The sequence below is a fragment of the Chionomys nivalis genome, chromosome 6 (genome assembly GCF_950005125.1).
Source record: "Chionomys nivalis chromosome 6, mChiNiv1.1, whole genome shotgun sequence".
NCBI classification, from domain to species: domain Eukaryota; kingdom Metazoa; phylum Chordata; class Mammalia; order Rodentia; family Cricetidae; genus Chionomys; species Chionomys nivalis.
The window spans coordinates 89,627,694-89,649,440 of NC_080091.1; the positions used below are offsets into that span (position 1 = coordinate 89,627,694).

Genomic DNA, 21,747 nt, shown 5'->3' on the forward strand with positions numbered 1-21,747 from the left:
TGCCGAGCAGGAGAAGGCTCCTTCAAGTGCACCTGCTTCTGGGCGAACTGAAGGCTGCATGAGAGCTGCAATAACTACTGCCGTCTCCCTGCAGAAGTCTGAGACCAGCAAACATGGTGTGACTATCACTGGTGGCCTAGGACACAGAGATTTAATCAAAACCGTCATTACAGGCCAAGCTCATGCTGTGTTGTCCTGATTGTTACGGCTGATATTGGTGAACTTGAAACTGGTATCTCTAAGAATGGGCAGACCACTGAGCATGCCCTTCTGGCTTAAACATTGGGCATCAATCAGCTAATTGTTGGTGTCAACAAAATAGATTCCACTGAGCCAGAAGAGGTGGGAAGTAATGTTAAGGAAATCAGCACCTACATTAATAAAATTGGCTAGGGAGTAGGAATTATATATGTAGTGGGGGAGGGGGTGTGAATTAAGACCATGACAGGGAAACCCACAGAGACAGCTGACCTGAGCTTGTGCGAGCTCACAGACTCCAGCTAGGGAGTTGGCATGGGACCGGCCTGGACTCTCTACATGTGGGTGATAGTTACATAGCTTGGTCTGTGGGGCCCCTAGCAGTGGGACCAGGGTCTGACCCTGGCACATGAGCCGGCTTTTTGAAACCTATTCATAGCCTATGATGGGATGCCTCGTTCAACCTTGATGCAGGTGTGTGGGGGGGGTCCTTCCTCAACTTGATATGCCATGCTATGTTGACTCCCATGGGAGGCCGGCCCCTTTCTGAGGAGTGGATGGGGGTGTAGAAAGGAAGTGGAGGGAGGGAATGGGAAGAGAGGAGGGAGGGGAAACTGGCTGGTATATAAATAAATGTAAAGATTAATTTTTAAAAAGGAAATTGGCTACAACCCTGACCAGTAGCATTTGTACCAATTTCTGGCTGGAATGGTGACAACGTGCTGAGCCAATTGCTACAATACATCTTAGCTCAAGGGACAGAATGTCACCCAGAAAGACGGCAGTGCCAGTGGGACCACACTGATGGCAGCTTTGCAACTGGCCCTCCAGGATGTCTATGATATTGGTGGCATGGTTACTGTCCCTGTGGGCCAAGCAAAGACTGAACCTTTGCTTCAGTCAATGTCACAACAGAAGCATGGTCTGCTGAAATGACAATGAAACTTTGAGTGTTCTCTTCCTGGGAACAGTGTGAGCTTCAATGTCAAGCATGCGTTTGTCAAATATATGTTAGACACAGCAATGTTGCTGGTGACAGCAACGACGCACCAATGGAAGCAGCTGGCTTCACGGTTCAGGCAATTATCCTGGACCCCCGGGTCAAATGAGCCCTATGTCCCTGCACTGCACTGTCATACAGTTCTCACAGCTTACAGCTTGCGGAGTTTAAAGAAGAGTGATCGCCATTCTGGTAGGAAGCTGGAAGATAGCACTAACTTCATGAAATGCCTAAGGAAAGGAGCATGGTATTTGTTTGTTTTGTTTGTTTGAGTTTTTTTGGTTTTGGGGGGTTATTGTTTTTATTGAACTATATTTTTTTCCACTCTCCTTCCTTCCTCGCCTCTCCCCTTCTATCCTCGACCATGCAAAAGAAGTGTGTTTTACGGACCATTTTGTGTTTGTGCATGTGTGAGTGTGCACACATGTGACAGTTTTAATGGAAACAACTTGACCATAAATCTTTGACAAAATTTTGAGACCCATTTTAAAATGAGAATTTTAAACCAGTGGCTCTCAACCTTCCCAGCGCTGCAGCCCTTTAATGCACTTTATCATGTGCCCCACCATAAAATGATTTTCATTGCTACTTCATAACTGTAACTTTACAGTTGTGACTCATAATGTAAATATCTGTGTTTTTTGATGGTTTTCGGAGACTCCTATGAAAGGGTCATTCAACCCCCAAGGGGTCGAGAACTGCAGGCTGAGAACCACTTAAACAAAACAAGTTTAATGAGAGAAAACAAAAAACTTTTGTATAGATACAGAAATGTTCTAAATGTGGAGGCAGTCAATATTAAAATATTAAACCCTGTACCTTGAAGACAGGCTGCATGGTTAAATATAGGCTGATCAGTCATAAGGATATAAAAAATAAAGGGACAGTAATGCATGTATAAGCAGAATACACTGAAATATTCTTCAACAGAAAGCAAGACAATGGAAGCAGAGGCAGAAGGATCTGAATTCAAGGCCAGCCTGGTCTACAGAGTGAGTTCCAGTACAGCCAGAGCTACACAGAGATACCCTGTCTCCAAAAGAGAGAGCCAGACAGAAACAGAGACAGATAGGGGAGAGAGAGAGCAAGCCAGCTAATGATGTCACCATACGCTAAGTTCCTTGGTCATCCTACTCTTAGGACAGGATGAACATAGAGTGCACTCACCCAAAGCTAAGCATTTCAGACTCACTGGGAAGAAACTGTGTTTTCTGTTTGTTTTTAATTATTTATTTTAATTTTTTGAAACTGTAAGTATATAGTTTCCCTCTTACTTTTCATCCCTTCAATCTCTACATTATATTCCTCCTTGCTATCAAATTTGGGGCCCCTTAATCATTGGTTGTTGTTATATAAATATGTACTTCTAAATACAACCTATTTAGTCTGTATTTTTTTAGAGCTGGCCATTTGGAACTGGAGAGGTTATCTTTTCATTAGAAGGACTTATCAAAGTGAGTCTTGACTATCAACTTGAAGGGACAAACCTTTGACTGTGTCCATGAGGTCAGTTTCAGAGAAATTTAACTGAAGTGAGACCTATCCTGAACGTGGGGGACACCATTCCATAGGCTGAGGTCCTGGGCTGAGTCAAAGGGACAAGCAGGCTGAGCACCAGCTTCACTGACTGCCACGCAATGCGACCAGCTGCCTCCCTTCCTGCCACCACGACTTCCCTGCCACGATGAATTGTACTCTCAAATGTGCACCAGATCAGCCCAGCCTTCCTTAAGTTGCTTTGATCAGAGATTATATCACAGCAATGAGAAAAATTACTAATATGTTAAAACTTCATACTGATCCAATTCCTGCATATCCAACAAATTATATATCATGTAGTCTGTTCCTATGACAACATATCTCTGACTTATTAAGCTGGCATTCAGTTTTTTAAGCTTGATTTATGTGAAGTTTCATTATAAAAACAATGTCAAAACTACATTTCTCAAAAATCAATTTTCTGAGAGTGGATCATTGATTTAGGGGATTCACGAGGAAAGCCAATTATTTCCCTAGGTCCAAATTAAACTAGATGTTTCTACTGAAATATATATATATATACAGAGATATAGTCACCCTGAACTACATGAGAATAGACAACAACAAGACCCTAAAAACTGAAGATGATAAATAAGAAAGGGAAAACAACCAAATGTTCAGGTAAATTATTTTTTCTTTTACTTACTTATTATTTATTTATGCTTCAGTCTAAGTGTAGTTCACGTATGTATATATAAGCATGTTGGTGAGGGCCTGAGAAAGGCATTAGCGCACCTGAGGCTGGAAGTACAGGTAGTTTGAAGCCACCTGATGTGAGTGCTGGAACCCAGTGCAGGGCTCTGGAAGAGTGGTGAGCACGTGACTGCGACATTGTCTCTCCAGTCCCTTCTCATATATTTGCTGAGACAAGAGTCTCATGTGGCCTAGGCTGGCCTCCAACTTGCTACTTAGCCAACTGTCCTGGCCTCTACCTCCCAAGTGCTGGGATTCCTGAAATGTACACCATAACTGGATTATGGTGCTCAGAATCAAGACTTTGTGTATACTAGGCAAGAACTCTACCAACGGATTATCTTCAGTTTTCAAACTATACACCACTATCACTCATGATGAGTGTAATCACAAAGAGGTATTACATAAAATATTTTGTAAAACTGTAAAAGCATATGTTGAGTTACTCATTTTATGTCCTGTAGGTGCTTTTCTATGACATTCAACAGACAAAAAAATGTTGCTATAGACTAGATGAGAAGAACAGAGATTTTCATACTCTCATACTTTACAAGTATGCAAAAAAAACATGAGCCAGCAAAACATATACTACTTGGTATATACTTCAAATTTTCCTAATCCACTCAGCAAATGTTATGTTAGAAAGAAAAATGGCCACCGGGCAGTGGTGGCACACGCCTTTAATCGCAGCACTTGGGAGGCGTAGGCAGGCGAATCTCTGTGAGTTCGAGGCTAGCCTGGTCTACAAGAGCTAGTTCCAGGACAGGCTCTAAAGCTACAGAGAAACCCTCTCTTGAACAACCAAAAAAAAAAAAAAAAAAAAAAAAAAAAAAAAAAAAAAAAAAGAAAAGAAAGAAAGAAAAGAAAAATGGCCAATGAACAAATGTTTAAGTCTGGTTTATTAGTGAAGTATTTAGAATTGTAGCATTCTTCAGGGCTAGATAGATGGCTCAATGGATAAAGGCACTTGCCACCAAGCATGACAACCTAAAACCAATTCCCTAGATTTACACAGTAGAAGAGAACAGACTCCTGCAAGTTTGTACACTGTGACATGGGCACACACAGTGATCAATCAACTTGTGTACAAAAGGTTACTAATGTCTGCAACTTACTTTAAATACATCAGTATTAGAGATTAATAAATTAACAGATAAACGGAGATTATAAAATTAGTGTACAGACTCTAAATAACTACAACCAACTATTAAATGCATAATATAGCTACTGAGAATAGGATGTCTATTGTGTACCCTTTCAACATTTTAATAGGTACTTGTAATGGTCTGTCCTGTCCCTTTCAGGGATAAGACCCGCCCACTCCACTCCCTTGTGTCCACAGAGGCAATTGGATTTTTCTTCTACTTCCAACCTGCTTGCTCTCTGCTCATCTCTCTTCCGAAAGAAGTGGCTGTGGTCTCCTTTCCTCTCCGCCCCCCATTTCTCTCTCTCTCTTCTCTCTCCCCCTCCTCTTCCCTCCCCCCTCCATAACCCACTAAATAAATACCCACTCTGCATGGCATGCCTATTCATCTCTGTCTCTCACCCACTGCTTCCCGCACACTTGGGACCCACACCACTTTCATCTAAACCATTACAGGCCGACCATTTTTTTAGAAATACCATCTTTTAGAAATTTTTCATGTGTCATGTGACACATGAAGTTCAGCAATATCGGAATAATACAATTCATTTCAATCATGTTACTAATTCAAACTCAAAACAACTATCTCATTAAACTAAGTTACTAGTATCTAGATAGTCAAAGATTTGCAAAATAGGCATCATAATACTTACATTGTGACTATGGCAAAATCCAATTCCATTAATAATCTGAAATAAATACTTTTGAACTACTTGATAGTCTAGTCCATTTGGAAATACTTTCAAGTCATCAAGAATCGTGTGGTCAACAAATTCAAAGACTAGGTACCAGCGTTTTTTCTTCTTACATACTTCCAACAGATTCACCAAATTTTCATGCCTCAGTTGCTGTTATAAAAATTGCAAAATAATTTTAGAAGGCCAAGTTATGAGCAATTAACTTCTCTTTAAAAGGTGCTAGTATGAGAAATACATAAATACAAAGCATATAGTGCATATTGTAAAAGAACATTTGAGCTCTAAAACAGCAAACAGCACATTGTTCCTCCACTCAGAGATCACAATAAAGTCAATGAGAAAAAAAAAAAAAACATTAAAAAGCATCCTCAGAACCGAATGGCACCAAAGACTAACAAGGGAAGGGAGATAGTAACAACCACACAGACACTTGCTGGAAAGAACCTATCAGACAAAAAAAGAATTTCATTAGGTAAAAAATCAGAAATTACAAATTTAGGGAAATTAAGGTTAACAGAATTCAATTCTATACTCAGCCCTATGACACAAAGAAATGATTAGGAACCATGGTGGATTTCTGTTACCCTCAGCAAAATCCTGTCCTCTTCCCTAAATGAACCTCTTACCATTAGCTACTCCAAAAATATTATATTATCATAAAACTAAAAACACGCAAGGGCCTGAGGACACAGTTCAGTAACAGATAACTTAACCAACACGAGCCAGGTCCTGGATTCATCTCTAACATGAAAGAAGAAGAAAGGGAGGGAGGGGACAGATGGAAGGGGTGGAAATTCCAAGAACTGTTCAACAATGCCATGTGAAAAGAGTAAGACAAATGGCAGATTGACACTCATCAAATATAAATAAAAAACTGTTACCACCTTTAAAAGGAATAAACCACTAGAATATGTGATCAAGTAATATGACAGCCATTCAAATTGTATTTAAGTTAAAAAAAAGTACAATTTTGAAAATGGGCAATTTATCAGTTTTACACAGGAACAAACATTATACACATAGGGGCATCATGGCTATGAATCAGGAAGCAAACATTTTATTTTATTTTTTGAAAGAGTATCTTTATTACATAGGTCTGGTTATCCTGGGACTCAGTACACAGACCAGAAGGCCTCAACTCAGAGAGATCCGTCTGCCTTCACCTCTGGAGTGCTGGGATTACAGGTGTGTGCTATAGTACCTGGCTATGTGCTGTAGGAATCCCTACCGCCAGTAGCCTTTAAGTTACCAGCCCACTTGGGCATGGCCTCTTATACTATATATGCCAAGGTAAAGCATGCATCCGGCCTCTCTTTCGGTTCCTGTTCCCCACTTGTGCAGAGGACTGTAATCTGTGAGTCTACCCCTAAATAAATAACCCTCTATTGTACTCAGTTCTGAGCTAGTGTGGAATTTCTTTTAAGTGTCTGTCTTCAGCTATAAATCTTTATTTTTAAAAGTGCAATAAAACAGACAGCTAACTTAACTTTTCACGGGAACACTGAGACAGCAGAACAATGGGATCAAATTCTGAAATAATGTAATTAACTCAAAGAATTCTATTTTCTGTGGATAATTTTTTTCAAAAACAAAGTAAACAAAAATATTTTTCATACTGACAAAAATGAACAGCATTCCTTGCTAACAAATCTGCTTTAAAGAAAATAAAGGATTTCAGGCAGAGATTCAAGTAGCCTTGATCCTCTTGGATCAGCTTCCCATGTACTTGGACTATAAACACGTACCATCATAACTGACTGAAGTCTTTTTTGTTGTTTGTTTGTTTTTGTTTTCTATTTTTTGTTTGGTTTTTCAAGACAGAATTTTTCTTTGTAGCTTTGAAGCCTTTCCTGGAACTTGCTCTGTAGACCAGGCTGGCCTCGAATATATACACAGATATAGTCACCCTGAACTATACACTATAACATAACTACATAATATATACACAGATATAGTCACCCTGGACTATATACTATAACATAACTACATAATATATACACAGATATAGTCACCCTGAACTATATACTATAACATAACTACATAATATATACACAGATATAGTCACCCTGGACTATATACTATAACATAACTACATAATGGAAATAAACAACGAAACCCTGAAAACTGAAGATGATAAATAAGAAAGGGAAAACAACCAAATGTTCAGGTAAATTATTTCTTCTTTTACTTATTATTTATTTATGCTTCAGTCTGAGTGTAGTTCATGTATGTGAGCATGTTGATGAGGGCCTGAGAAAGGCATTAGCGCTCCTGAGGCTGGAAGTACAGGTAGTCTGAAGCCACCTGATGTGAGTGCTGGAATCCAGTGCAGGGCTCTGGAAGAGTGGTGAGCACTCATGACTGCCAGCCACATCGTCTCTCCAGCCCCTCCTGCCTCTGCCTCGTGAGTGCTGGGATTAAAGGCATGCACCACCACTGCTTAACAAAAGATAATATTAAAATATCCCAATAAATGCCAACTATGCATATCTAACAATACAGAGAATTAAAATACATAGAGGTAATAACATATCTCTCTTGTAAGGGGAAAGGGATGAAAAGGAGGAAGTACCATAACAGGGCCCCATGCCTCGGCACAGCTGACTCCATAACAGAAGTACCATTCAGGCTGTAAAACTCAGCATGTAGACAGCACCACCTGCCAAACTAAAAGGTCTAGTCCATACAAGTCTATAGTTCTAGGAAAGTCTCTAGATGTACTAACCTTGTTTGTTGGCTTCTGTAGTTCTGCTCCGTCTAACTGCTCTTGTTAGCTGAAGTATGTCAACCCAGGACATGGCTTTTGAACTTAAAAACTCACCCTCAGAGAGGCTTGGGTTACAGTGCAATCCTGAACACCCATTACAGTTGTCAGCTGGCTAATAAAGTCTTTCTATAGGCTTAAAACCATGCCCAAACCATCTTATCTGGTGACCACCCCATAACAAGTACATTTAAAATGTCTAAGAATATTCATTGCAAAAGCAGCTATTTGGGGACATTAGTAAGTTAAGATTGTATAGTATTTCATATAATTGCTAAAAGACTGGCAAAAGAATAAATGATGAAAGACTTGAAAAACAGTATAAAAGACAACAGGAAGCTAACAAATAGAAATCTACATACATCACTAACAGTATTAAGTGTGTGTTCTGTGGGGAATGCTTTGTGAAAGCCATGCATTTGGTTTAGAATGAGTGAGCCTATGAAGTATGCGGCAAGCAAAAATAAAGAACAAATCATCTGACAGCAGATGGACAGAAACAGCAGATAGCAAACCATCTTCCATTCGGGCACTTCCAACATCAGCAGAAACTGGGAGGCCAGCTAAGGCAGCCAGCTGGAGTTCCCAACTGAGAACATTGTTCCGTGGCCATATATGGATTATATTTCATAATTTAAAAAGCATTTAAAAATACTACAAAATGACAACTCAATAACCGGGATTAATGACCCACGGAAGAAAGAATCTGTGAATTAAATGAGGAATCATAATGATTGTTGCTCAGAGTGCACAGTGCAAATGCGTGATGGGGGCTGCAAATCAGGAGAGACGGTAAGGCGAAGTTAAATATGCTAATTGGAGCCCAAAACACTAGAAATATCATAGTAGGGGCTGGACAGATGGCTCAGCAGTTAAGGCTGCTCCTCCAGAGGTCCTGAATTCAATTCCCAGCAAGCACATGGTGGCTCACAACCATCCACAGTGGGATCTGATGCCCTCTTCTGGCATAAAGGCTTACATGCAGTTAGAGCACTCATAAACTAAATAAATAAATCTTTAAAAAAAGATAAAAGAGGCCGGGCGGTGGTGGCGCACGCCTTTAATCCCAGCACTTGGGAGGCAGAGGCAGGCGGATCTCTGTGAGTTCGAGACCAGCCTGGTCTACAAGAGCTAGTTCCAGGACAGGCTCCAAAACCACAGAAAAACCCTGTCTCGAAAAACAAAACAAAACAAAAACAAAAACAAAAAAGATAAAAGAAAAGAAACATCATACTAAAACTACCCAAAAGGGAATGTGGGGCTTGAGATAACTCAGGTTAGAGCACTGACTGCTCTTACTGAGGATCTGAGTTCAATTCCCAGCATCTTTCTATATAGCCCTGGCTGTCATGGAACTTGCTATGTAGACCAGGCTAAATAAAAGAGTATTTTCTCTAAATTTGCCAAATACAAATGGACTGGATATTATAATTGTAATTCTCATTTGATAATTGTTTTTGTTGTATATAATTTTACTATGTTAAAGTCAAAACCTTCCTCTTTAATTAGACAAAAGGGGAGAAATGCTGTGGAACAATCTTTTTGTACACTGTGAATATGTGTGGTTCTCATTGGTTTAATAAAGGGCTAAACGGCCAATAGCTAGGTGCGGGGATGAAGTCTGAAGGAGACACAGAGAGAAGGAAGATGAGCATGCTGTACTGAGATAAGTTACTGACCCATGATAGAGCACAGATAAAACATATAGGTTAATTTAAGTTATAAGAACTAGTTACTAACAAGCCTAAGCTATCGGCCAAGCATTTATAATTACTAATAAGTCTCCATGTTGTTTACTGGTGAGACAGCATCCTGAAGAAAATCCTCACATAGAGTTGTTGTTGCCTCTTTTGAGAGAGATTTTGTCTATATGGTCCTGGCTGTCCTAGAATTGCTATGTAGACCAGGTTTGCTTGCAACTCACAGGGACCTGCCTGCCTCTGCTCCACAAGTGCTGGGACTGCAGGCATGCACCAAGTTTGACAAATATAAAAACACAGGGCTAGGGAGACACCTAATCAGCAAAGCACAGGAGTCTGAGTTTGATCCCCAACCTGCACGAACACCCAGGCATGACATAGTATGCTGAGAAGGTGAAGACATGAAGACCGAGGCTCACTGGCCAGAGAGTCTTTTCTTCTTGGCAAGTTCCTGGGTAGCCAGCTGCTAAGCAGTAACACTCAAGGCTGTCCTCGGGCCTCCACATGTGCACACACATAATGCGCACTCCCCCCCCCTCCCCCGACACACACATTTTCCTGCAATTGTGACACGACTCTGAACAAGAACCAGGTAATCTTCAGTGCATGCACTTACCTTTAGTAACTTGATTTCTCGCATAGCTATTTTCTTTACCATTTTGTCATCGTCGCTTTCTAAGAACTTCTTAATAGCCACAATTCTTCCGCTGTCTTTGTTCCTACACTTCATCACCATTCCATAGCTCCCTTCTCCAACCAATCCTAGGTTCTCATATTTTTCCATTGTAATTTAAAACCAGTAGGAATTTTTCTTGCTGTGGAAACCAAAGCATAGCATTAACAATGCTAAGTGAGTCTATTTCCTCCAGTCTCCCAGCAAATTCACTCTTGGGAAATTGTTTCCCTTGTTACAGCAAGTCACTAGGTTCACAGCTATCTGTAACCTATCACAGTTTCTTACCATTCCCACACTAAGCTAAGCATTCAAAATGTTTATGCAATTTAAAATAAACAATGCAAAGGAATCAAAGCCACTAACCTTACATTTTAGATTGTATAAATTCATATTAATAAATAAATTTATTTTTAAATATGTGAAGCAACAAGCTATCGTTCAAAACACGTTCACAAAGCATGATCTTTTTCACTTAGAGATGAAAAGGGCACAACTGAATTTGGTTTTCATGAAAATCAAAATTTTTATTCTGGGACTGGAGACAGCTCAGCAATTAAGAACATGTACTGCTCTCCCAGAGGACCTGGGTTTGGTTCCCAAAACCCCCACAATGGACCACAGTCATAGCTCCATTTCAGAAGACTCAACACCCACTTCTGGCCTCTATACGCATTAGGCACAGGCATGCATATTGGTGCACATAAGTATGTGCAGAGAAAACATTCATACAAATAAAATAAAAATAGGTAACTACTGGACATGGTGGTACACACCTTTAATCCTAGCACTTGGGAGGCAGAAACTGGCAAATCTCTGTGAGTTCGAGGCCAACCTGGTCTACAAGCAAGTTCCAGGACAGCCAGAGCTAAAAAGAGAAATCCTGTTTCCATACACTGAATCAAGGCTGAATCTTTAATAAATTTTCTCTGCTTTTTTCCTTTTTTTCTTTAGTACACTGGTGTTTTCTTGCATGTGTGTCTGTGTGAGGGTGTCAGACCCCCTAGAATTGGAGTTACAGGTGGAGTGAACTGCCATGGAGATGCTCGGAATTGAGCTCTGGTCTTTGGAAGAGCAGTCAGGGCTTTGTTTTGTTTTGTAGACCAGGCTGGTCTTGAACTCACAGAGCTCTGCCTTCCTCTGCCTCATAAGTGCTGGGATTAAAGGTATGGGCCACCAACGCCAGGCTCCAGCCAGAGCTCTTAAGCTCTGAGCCATGTTACAAGTTTCTTCTCTGCTTTTCTTATATACTGATTAAATTACTATATTAGACTTAAATTCTGTACCAGGATTCTTTTATCTCATTATAAGGCATTTTCTGAATAAAATCAATCATAAATGGAATCTTCTTATTTTATCAATAATTGATGAAAATCCAGTAATCAACTTTTTCCATATTGCATGCTTTAGTACAGAAAAAAAAATCATTATTTTTAGGCTGGAAATGTTGCTCAGTGGTAGAATGTGGGCTTATTAGTATGGTGTAATATAGTAATATTCTATATACTATATAGAATTTACTTGACTCTGCCTCACAAGTGCTGGGATTAAAAGAGTATGCCACCATGTCCAAAATAAATTTTATTTGTTTTTAAGTCTGGTTTTTGAAATTTAAATTCCAGTAGCCATGAATAAAAACCATTGCCCCAGATCCTACTTTGGTCTCTACAGGGGTTTGAAAGGCTTAACCATCAGGTAAGTTTATATTCAAATGACTCATAGTTGGATTTTTAAAGCCTGACCATACAAAACACCAAACTTGTAAAACAAAAACGATTCTTTCCTCTTAATACTGATGGAGTACTATGGCGATCTGAAGCTAAAACTATAAAGACCGCTGATGTTTTAGTGCCTTTTCTATCTGCATATGAAGAGCAAAGGGAAAACCAACAAACATACAAAAAAAAAATCCCACTGTCTTTTTATTCTAGGAAATTACAATAATCCAAAGTATATATTACATTTCCAACTCTTGATATTTAACAGTTTGAGGTTTTATGAGATAGAGATGAGGGAGGAAGGGAGGGAGGGAGGGAGGGAGGGAGGGAGGGAGGGAGGGAGGGAGGGAGAGAGAGAGAGAGAGAGAGAGAGAGAGAGAGAGAGAGAGAGAGAATTAACCCAGGCCTCCAACAGGCTAAGAAGGTGTTTTTTCTGCCACAGAACTACACCACCCAGCACCCATGATTTGCGAACTGCAAACGCAGAGTGATGGGGATGAAACCAATCCCCATGAACATCAAATCCAAAACCCTTCACTAGTTTATTTTGGTTTGGGTATCAGACTCTACTAAAACCTACTTCCAGTGTCCCAGGCACTGGCTTCCCATATATTTGGCATTTTTAAATCTCTTTAATTTTAATTACTTTTTAATAAAACGTTTATATTTGGAAAACCCTTCTAATGCTTAGTTTTTAGCCTTCCATGAAGTATATATTATAAAGGAGCACGCTTTAGGTTAATAATGCTAATAATACAAATAGCTGGAAACTATATCCTGGACTGTTTTTAATCATACTGTAATTGGCATCCTAGATATTTGGAGATGCAACGCGAGCAAAATAAAAATTACTTTAAGCATGTCTACAGAGCTCTGAAACATATCATGAGCTAGTATCATACAATCTCCAAGTTCATTCTCCCAACCAACTGCGCATGTGGGCACACTACACTGAGCACACCTGCTCGTTCAAGTGAGTCTGTCTACAAATACCTTAAAAGTATCACGGCCTAAAATACCCCTTGTTTCCTCAGTTATTTATAATCTATGTTTGTTCTTGCCTTCCGCTCTTAAATCTATGACTATCACGTGGCACACAAAAAGGGAGCCTGGTACGATGGCACTACAGTAATTTAGGATCTGTGCCATACAAGCATACTGTTCAAATACCACCAATTTTCTTTGGTTAAAATCAGACCGAAATCTTCTATAGATAAAAAGAACGAGATAACAGGGCTTTAAAAAGTATTATACTTACTATGTCTTCCAAACCCTTCACATGGAAAGAGCCAAAGGTTTTCAACTTGGAAACAAATTGGAGGTGATATGCATCTCGCTAGCAGATCTAAAAGATGCTGACTAGCAAAACTAGCAATCCCAGTATTGGGATTTTCTCTGCAGACGCAGTTACTGGTCCTAGGTGAAGCAGGTAGGGAGGCAGATTGGCTTCTGCCCTCCACAAGCTCACGCTTCCGAGGACCGCGGGCCGCATGCTGCCGTCGTCAAGGCAACGACCTCACTCGGTCCCCAGCCATAGGCAGTCTCCAGAGAGAGGAAGAGCCGGGGTCAGAATGCGTCCGCGATAGGCGCGGACACAAGCACCTGTCACGGCCAAGAGCTGCAGAGAACTGAGCTAGGGAAAGAGGGCACCGCCTGCCGACAGCCCTGCGGTCCGCTCAGCTCGGGGCAGCAGCACCACTTCAACCAAGTAACCCTTGGGCGAAGGCGTTGGCCACCCAGCTGCAAGGGGGCGGCTCTCACCCGCCCGAGCCCGCCCCGCGAGCGCCGGAGCCTCCCTGATTCTGATTGGTGGAGCGCTGTCGTCAGGCGCTATGATTGGCTCCGCGCCATCCCGCCCCGCCCCTTCACCTGGAGTCCGCAGGTTCGGTCAGGTGACGCTCGCGTCTCCACACCTACGGGCTTAAGTTTGTAGGGACCTTTCCGCCCGGGCCAGACCGCCTCTGCCCTCAAGGGATCGCTGGTTCCTCGAGTGGCCACGAGGCGGGCGAAGGTGGCGGTTTTGGAGGACTGAGGAGACCGTGAGAGGTGCCCACCTTACCCGCCCGGGGCGCGGCGGAGCGCGGGCCCCACCCAGGGAGGTTCCGCCCAGCCGCGATTCCTCACTTCCTTTCCGTTCCGGGCGGTGGACCGAGGCGCTTAGTAGGTTGTTTAGCAGAGGCAGGTAAACGAGGTATTTGGTGAACAGCCTTGACATGAAAAAGGACTCTGGGGACGCCAGCATGCTAGGGCATGATTTGGGGTAGAGCCCAGAGTAGACACGAAAGGATGGGTATGCTGAAGCTTAAAACTTGCCTTCCTTATGCCTGAAGAACAGATAAACCACGACTGGGCAAGATCTGTAGACCATCATCTTGCGTGTGCTGACGTCGTACAGGAAGCAGGGAAACGGGGGCTCTCCCTCATTTTTAACGGACTGAGAGTGTAAGACCAAATATTTTTACTTTTACAATAGCCACACAATTTGTAATCCTATTTGGTTTCTAAAGCAGCTGGAACCAGGGAAGGATCCTGATACCAGGCATGCCCTAGCCAGCACCCTGGGATCGTTCTTGCATAGTAAGGTGTAAGAACAATTCTTTTAGAATCTCTTCTTCGGTTGGTTCTGCAGTAATCTCCCAGTGCTCAGTTACCTACCTTCACCAAGTTGCTTAAAATCTAGTTCGCGAACCTACAGTTTTGAGGACCAGTCTGGGATCTGGTTATGGAAATCACCTTTTGGGGACAACCCAAGATGAGTCATAATGTAGCCATGAGCTGTGACCAAGCTGAAGATATGTCCCATCTCTTTCCTTTAAACTGTAACAAACATGAGCTTTTTAAAAAAATATTTTTTGTGTGCTCTGGCTGCATGTGTGTCTAAGCACCGTGAGTGTGCCTGGTGCCCATAGAGGTCAGGAGAGGGCATCAGACCCCCTGGAACTGGAGTTACAGCCAGCTTGTGAGTTGTCATGTGCATGCTGGGAATCAAACCTGGGTCCTCGGGAGTGGAAGTGCTCTTAGCCACTGAGCCATCTCTCTAGCCTCTCATATGAATTTTTATGAATAAACTGAGGTTTGTTGGGAGTAGGAAGCTCATAAGTACTTTACTTTTTTCCAGCCTTACAAAAGGGAACATTTTCAGGGCCTTCGAAGAGGCCCTGAAACTGAAATAACCCTTGGGTATCCATGGAAACAGAAAGGATAAAGGCCAAAAGTGAACAGGTGATACTTCTTGAGAAAGCATTTTTTAAAAATATTTATTTATTTATTTATTTATTTATTATGTATACAATATTCTGTCTGTGTATATGTCTGCAGGCCAGAAGAGGGCACCAGACCTCATTACAGATGGTTGTGAGCCACCATGTGGTTGCCAGGAATTGAACTCAGAACCTTTGGAAGAGCAAGCAATGCTCTTAACCACTGAGCCATCTCTCCAGCCCTGAGAAAGCATTTTAAAACAATGCAAGTGGGAAATAACTAAAGGAGATAGAGGGCATTCAGGAAGTACAAGTCCCTTTGGAACCTGGGAGAACAGTTCAGCGATGGACTGGGATCGACACCCCACATTTTATAAGAAGATGTTATGGTCGTGGGGCAGCCCTGTAATCTCAGCCCTCAGAGGTGGGGAGCAGGAGTATCACAAACTCAAGCTCCTTCTTGGCTACAAGTCAAATCCAAGGCCATCCTGGGCTACAGGAGACACTCTCATGAAGGGAAGGAAGGAAGATTACATCCTGGGTCAACCCCATTCCTGGAGAGAAGAGAGAGCTTATGAAAAACAAATGGGATTCTTTGTTTTCTTTTTTTTTTTTTTTTTTTTTTGGTTTTTCGAGACAGTGTTTCTCTGTGGTTTTGGAGGCTGTCCTGGAACTAGCTCTTGTAGACCAGGCTGGTCTCGAACTCACAGAGATCCGCCTCCCAAGTGCTGGGATTAAAGGCGTGCGCCACCACCGCCCGGCCTTTGTTTTCTTAAACAGTAAAATAACTGGTAAGGAAAATGTGAGCTAAGGAGGCAAAGTGAAGAATTGGTGAGATACCAAGTGTAAGGGTGCATTAGAGCAGAGAATAAGCAGAGAGAACGCGTGCACATTAGCTAGTCTAGGTGAAGTTCATTCTTCTAGTAAACCTGGTTCATTTAGTGAAGTTCATTCTTCTAGTAAACCTGGTTTTGGGCAGCTTGACATGGTAGTGAGAACCTTAATCCCAGGTAGCCCAGCCTAAGCTACGTAGCAAGTTCGAGGCAACCCAGAGGTACATACTGAGACTCTGTCTCAAACAAAACAAGGTAACTAAAGAACTGGTCAGACTGAGGCTCAAGAATTTGTAAGCTTAAACTCCCTTAGGTAGGTAGTTCTAACAGTCACTCAAATATGACCAGAATAAAAAGTCCAATGTGCCCACCTGAACCTGGATACCATGAATTTACAGTGAAAACTGACCATTTGACAAGCTCAAGGGCAAGAATGGAGAAATGGGTATGTAATACGAGATGATTAAACAAAGGAACAGAGAACAGTGGGGAAAGCCTGGTATCCATCTAGACAATAGATAAATTATAATGGCTAGCTGGTAATTTGAAAATGAAGAACTGGAGGGAGTGACTATAACTGTGGACAGGACAAGAGTAATTTAAGAGGGACAAATAAGAGACAAAAATCAGAAAAAGCTGTTTGTGAAATCTTAGATATGACACAAAATAATTGATCCACAAGGGTACGAATTCAGATGTGAGGACTCGGTGCAGCAGTAAGGCCATTGTCCAGCAATAACAAACTCTGGCACGCAAAATAATAATAACAAAAAAGGTGAACCATATAGTGCTTCCTTTGGGTAGCTGAAGTTAAGCAGAAAGTGTATTTTAGTTCAAAGAAAGAACAGTAAGAAAAATGCCATTAACATGAACCACTCACAGTAGGAAAGCCATAAAATGGCTCTTAAATTAAAAAATCATCAGAATTAGTGACAATGAGAGGAGAACACTGGAGATGCCCTGAGGTGGAGCCCAGTCCTCCAGAAATGGCGACAGAGCAGAGCTGTAAATGGGTGGAGGACTGTAACAACATAGCAGTTCTATTTCTCAATACACACCCAAGAAATTAACAGCTGCATTCACAGAAAAGCTTCAATTTCAACGCTTGTGGTTGTAGTGTTGACAGCAGCCAAGAGGAGAAACCAATCTGTCCATCAGCAGAGAAACCAATCTGTTAAGACTGAGGATGTGGTTCAGCATTTTCATTCCCTTCTAACAGTGGTTCTCAACCTGTGGACCTTGGCCCCTTCGGGGTTACACATCCCTTTCATAGGGGTCACCTAGGACCATCAGAAAACATATTTATATTACAATTCATAGCAGTTGCAAAATTACAGTTACGAAGTAGCAATGAAAATTTTATGGCCAGGGGTCACCACATGAGGAACTGTATTTAAGGATCACAGCATTAAGAAGGTTGAGTTTAGGGGACTTAAAAGTTTTCACCTTTAAGGCTCTCTTTCAGGGTTCAGTTAAAGATGCCACAGACAGCAAAAGAGGGGCTAGAAATCTGAGGGGTAGAAATCTACTCAACAGGAATCGTCTGTCTTCTTTATTCTTCTTCCTCCTTTCTCATTTCTATCAATTCTCCTTTGCTCTTTCCACTACATCATTCTGCACTCTCCCTCGTTCTACCCATTATAAACGTTCCCAGTCACATGTATCCTTAAGACCAGCAATTCTCCAGCCCTAGCAGGTTCCAGGGCCAGAATTCTTAAATCAGTGCACCACTCCTTTTCTCCCAGTATGTATAGAGGCTGCCAGGTAACTAGGCAACCTAGGGGAAGCTGGTGGCTCTTGACCGGATAGCACATACACCAGACACTAGTTACTACTGCCGCAGGTCTGGAGTTAACTGCTCTAAACCAAGAGACCCAGGCTCTAAATTATCAGTTTCGGGCTACGCTGTTATCAGCTGTTCTAATTGTGGGTGTTGTGGGGTAAAACCAGAGCAGCAGCTTGGGCAGGTAGTAAGTCTGTCCTTGGAGATCCGTGACTATCTTAGATGGGATGCTCTTTGCCTGGACCCTAAACTCTGACCAAATGCCTGCTGATAAAGATAATTGCAGGAAGGCAGATCTCTGCACTTAACCTAGAGAGAGGATTAAGACTTGGCAGTGGGAAACTGTTTTCACTAAACAGTTCTAAAGTGTGGGAATTAATCCCCAAACGTGTAACAGAAAGGGAGCTAGCACAGCAAAGTCTACAACAAAGGACAGCCACTTTATTCAAAAAGCAATAATGCCAACAAGCCTTGCCTTTTGGTTTAGCCTTTACCTGATCCCTTGGTCCTGATACATTGCTCATGAAAAGATGGCTGAACAATTACTGTATAATGTTGCAGCTTGTAGCAGTTCCACTGTAATAGAACATTCTTCAACCATTAAGTGGAAGTGGATTCATATCACAATGTAGATGAATCATAAAAATACTATAAAGGGAAGATGCTACACAAAATGCTACTCATGATTCCATTTTATGTGAAATGTCCAGCATAGGCTGACCCACAGGAACAAAAGATGGTAGCCATGAGTTAGACGGTAGTTGTTCTCAACCTGGGAGTTCCAACCCCGTTAGGGATTGCATATCAGATTATTTACACTACTATTCATAACAGCAGCAAAAGTTATGAAATAATTTTATAGTTGGGGGTCACCGCAGCCTGAGGAACTGTATTAAAGGGTCGTAGCATTAGGAAAGTTGAGAACCACTGACTTAGAGGTGCATGGGAAAAGGAAATAATCACTAATGGGTATAGGGTTTCTTTTGGGAGGTGATGAAAATATTCTGAACTTAAGACAGTAGTGATGGTTATATAACCTTGAGAAATCAACAAGATCTCAGTTGTACACTTTTAACCAGGCGACTAAAAGTCAATGTGATGTTTAGGTGGGTAAGGTACTTGTCTCCAGGCCTACAGACTTGAGATGGATCCTTGGGATCCAGGAGAGGGGGGCTGACTCCTGAAAGCTACCTGATGTGCACACACAGGCAATAAAAAATTCTTAAAGTGATTGCTAGGCATGTAAATTACCTCTCAATTAAAAAAGAAACTAAGAATTACTCACCTCCCCAGAAATACCTTTTTTAGTAAATTTATAAATCTTAAGCTTACAGTCCTCACACTGACAATTATCTCTATTAAACTACTTCATAACTGCCATCACTATACATCTTGTCATCCAAAGGCAAGCACGTACGAGCCATTCCTTGCTTCCCTACCCTTACCCCAAGGCCTCTGCAGTTCCGAGAATCTGATTATTGAGAGGTTTTGGTATTACTCAAGTCATCAAGCAAACAAAAGGGTTCTAATATCTTGACACAAAGAAGGTTCTCTGTTACAGTATACTGTACCATAACTATGAACACAATGCACACTATTAAAAACTTGGGGGCTGCTAGGCAGTGATGGTACATGCCTTTAATCTCAGCACTTAGGATGCAGAGGCAGGCCAATCTCTGTGTTTAAGGCCAGCCTGATCTACAGAGCAAGTTCCAGGACAGCCAGACTAAGAGGGATAAACCCTGTTTCTAAAAACCAAAAGAAAATGGTGGATTTGAGTCCAGTAAGAAAAAGAGGGGAGGAAAAATAAAAACAGAGTGACTCATTTTGAGGTTCTTTGATCTAAAGAAGAGTTAATTCTGCTCTCCACCTACAGTGATTTCACTTAGTAAAAACTTAGGGCTAAGCATAATGGCACACACCTTTAAACCCAGCATCTGCAAAGGCAGGCAGACCAAGTTCTAGGCCAGTCTGGTCTACATAGCCAGTTATAGGAGAGCCAGGGTTACAAGACAGACACCCTGTCTCAAGAAGTCAGGCATGCAACTCAAAGAGGTAGAGGCAGGATTTCTGAGTTCCTAGCCAACCAAGTCTGCATACTGAGATCTGAGATCCCCACCCATGCCCACACCAAAGGCTGTTAAGATCTGCAAAGGGAAAATCCTGTATAGCACTTGTTCCAAGTTCTACATAGCCTATATTTTGCACTGACAGTCACTAAGATATTGACATTGGTGCTAATTCAGGAATCTAATCCTCAAATACTAAACTATGTGGAGCTGTTTTTTTCCCACTGGTAACATGCCTCACATATAATCCTCCCTTTAATTTCCTGTAGCCTCTAACCCCGTTCTCAAGCCCATTTTCAGAAAAAGGGGCCGGACAGGTGGCTCAGCAGTTAAGTACACTGCTCTTCCAGAACCCACACAGCAGCTCACAGCTAGCTGTTTGTAAAACCAGTTCTGGGGCATCCAAGAGGGCAGTGTTTTGGCCTGATGGCACCAGGCACACAGTAGCACACTGATACATGAGCCAAACACCCATACACAAGTTTTCAACTTCAGAAGACAGAATCAGTTTCCATTGTTACCTGCAGTCCTCTTAGGCTTCGGCCGTCACTTCACCGAGATGGCGGTTAGCAAGCCACTATATCCTACCTGCTGCCGCCAGTTATCCAGGGCATATAACCTGCTACTCATAATCACCTGCCCCTCTCCTATCCCTACAGATGGCTTATTTCTCGCTGTCAATGAGTTCATGACAGACTTTCATGGACCCAGACCTGGTCCATAAAAACTTAGCAAGGCCCTTCATGTGCTACGCTCTAAGGCAATCTCAAAGCTGCCCTACACCTACCTAGTAGGCCCTCCATTCAACTGTTCCTAAAAGACGGGAGGCCAGAGGCAGCTGCTGCACCTCCACTCCCCGACAGCCGCTCTGCAGTAAGGCATTTGTCGTTCTGACTTCTCCAAAGCACTCAGCACAACCGCCTATTCTTTCCCAGGACACCAGTCCTTGTCCTCTGTAATGTCCCAGGGTTCTCTGCCTGCAACACCTACACTTGACCTTTAATTAGGAGAGGATGCAGGAGCTTAGTGTTCAGCCTCTTCTGTACTCTTCCTAGATGATCTCCAGAGGTTGCAAAAAACACTCAGCACAGAGCATTTTAGAATTCTAGAATTAGTCAGGAGTAACAGCACACACCTTTATTTCCAGATTCAAGACACAGGGAATTTGAGACCAATTCGGCCTAAATAGCAAGTTCCAGGCCAGTCAGGGCACCAACGTGAGACCCTGCCTAACCAAAAGATAATAATAATAAAAAAAAAATTAAAAAGCCAAATTAGACATTTGACTGATGCTTCATCACGAATATCCAAACTGTTCTATGAAACGTGGACGGCTACATTGTTTTTCCACTTGAAATACTCTCCCTCCAGATTCCTTGAGAAACTACTCCATCTCAAGTGTGCATTACTTGGTATCCAGGTCATATAGACCACTGACGGTCACTATTACATTCTCTCCCATTTTGATCCCGGATAAACCATTTATTATTGGATAAACCAGGTAGCTGTGCTGTCGGTGATCCTCACATGATAATTTTTGCATCTTTATTAATACTTAAGAGAATTTTCCAAGCCAACTTGAGTAGTAAGATACCTGCCTAGTAAGAGAATGGTCTAGGCTCAATGTTCAACACCATAAAAACATTTTGAAAATAAGCCAGGCAAACCAATCATCCACACCTGCATACTACCAGCAGCGCCAGTGTCTGGGAGGCCATAGCACAGGATCCCTTGA

The 21,747-nt window shown here is 41.9% G+C and overlaps 1 protein-coding gene across 6 annotated transcripts in view; it reads right to left on the minus strand.

Annotated features, from left to right (window-relative positions):
* The window catches only part of Cdkl2 (cyclin dependent kinase like 2), a 67,596-nt gene extending 53,389 nt beyond the window's left edge, over nucleotides 1–14,207 (minus strand). For 4 of the 6 annotated variants that reach the window (XM_057773156.1, XM_057773157.1, XM_057773154.1 and 1 more), the window contains exons 1-3: nucleotides 13,386–13,871; nucleotides 10,353–10,551; nucleotides 5,228–5,422 (exon numbers count right to left, since the gene is read on the minus strand). In XM_057773156.1, coding sequence (XP_057629139.1) covers nucleotides 5,228–5,422; nucleotides 10,353–10,520 — 363 coding nt within the window. In that variant the 5' untranslated portion in view covers nucleotides 10,521–10,551; nucleotides 13,386–13,871. Of the gene's footprint in view, nucleotides 1–5,227; nucleotides 5,423–10,352; nucleotides 10,552–13,385; nucleotides 13,872–13,996 lie in introns of those variants that run through there. The other 2 variants (XM_057773155.1, XM_057773160.1) reach the window with 2 other exon arrangements.
* Between the last annotated feature and the right edge of the window lie 7,540 nt (nucleotides 14,208–21,747).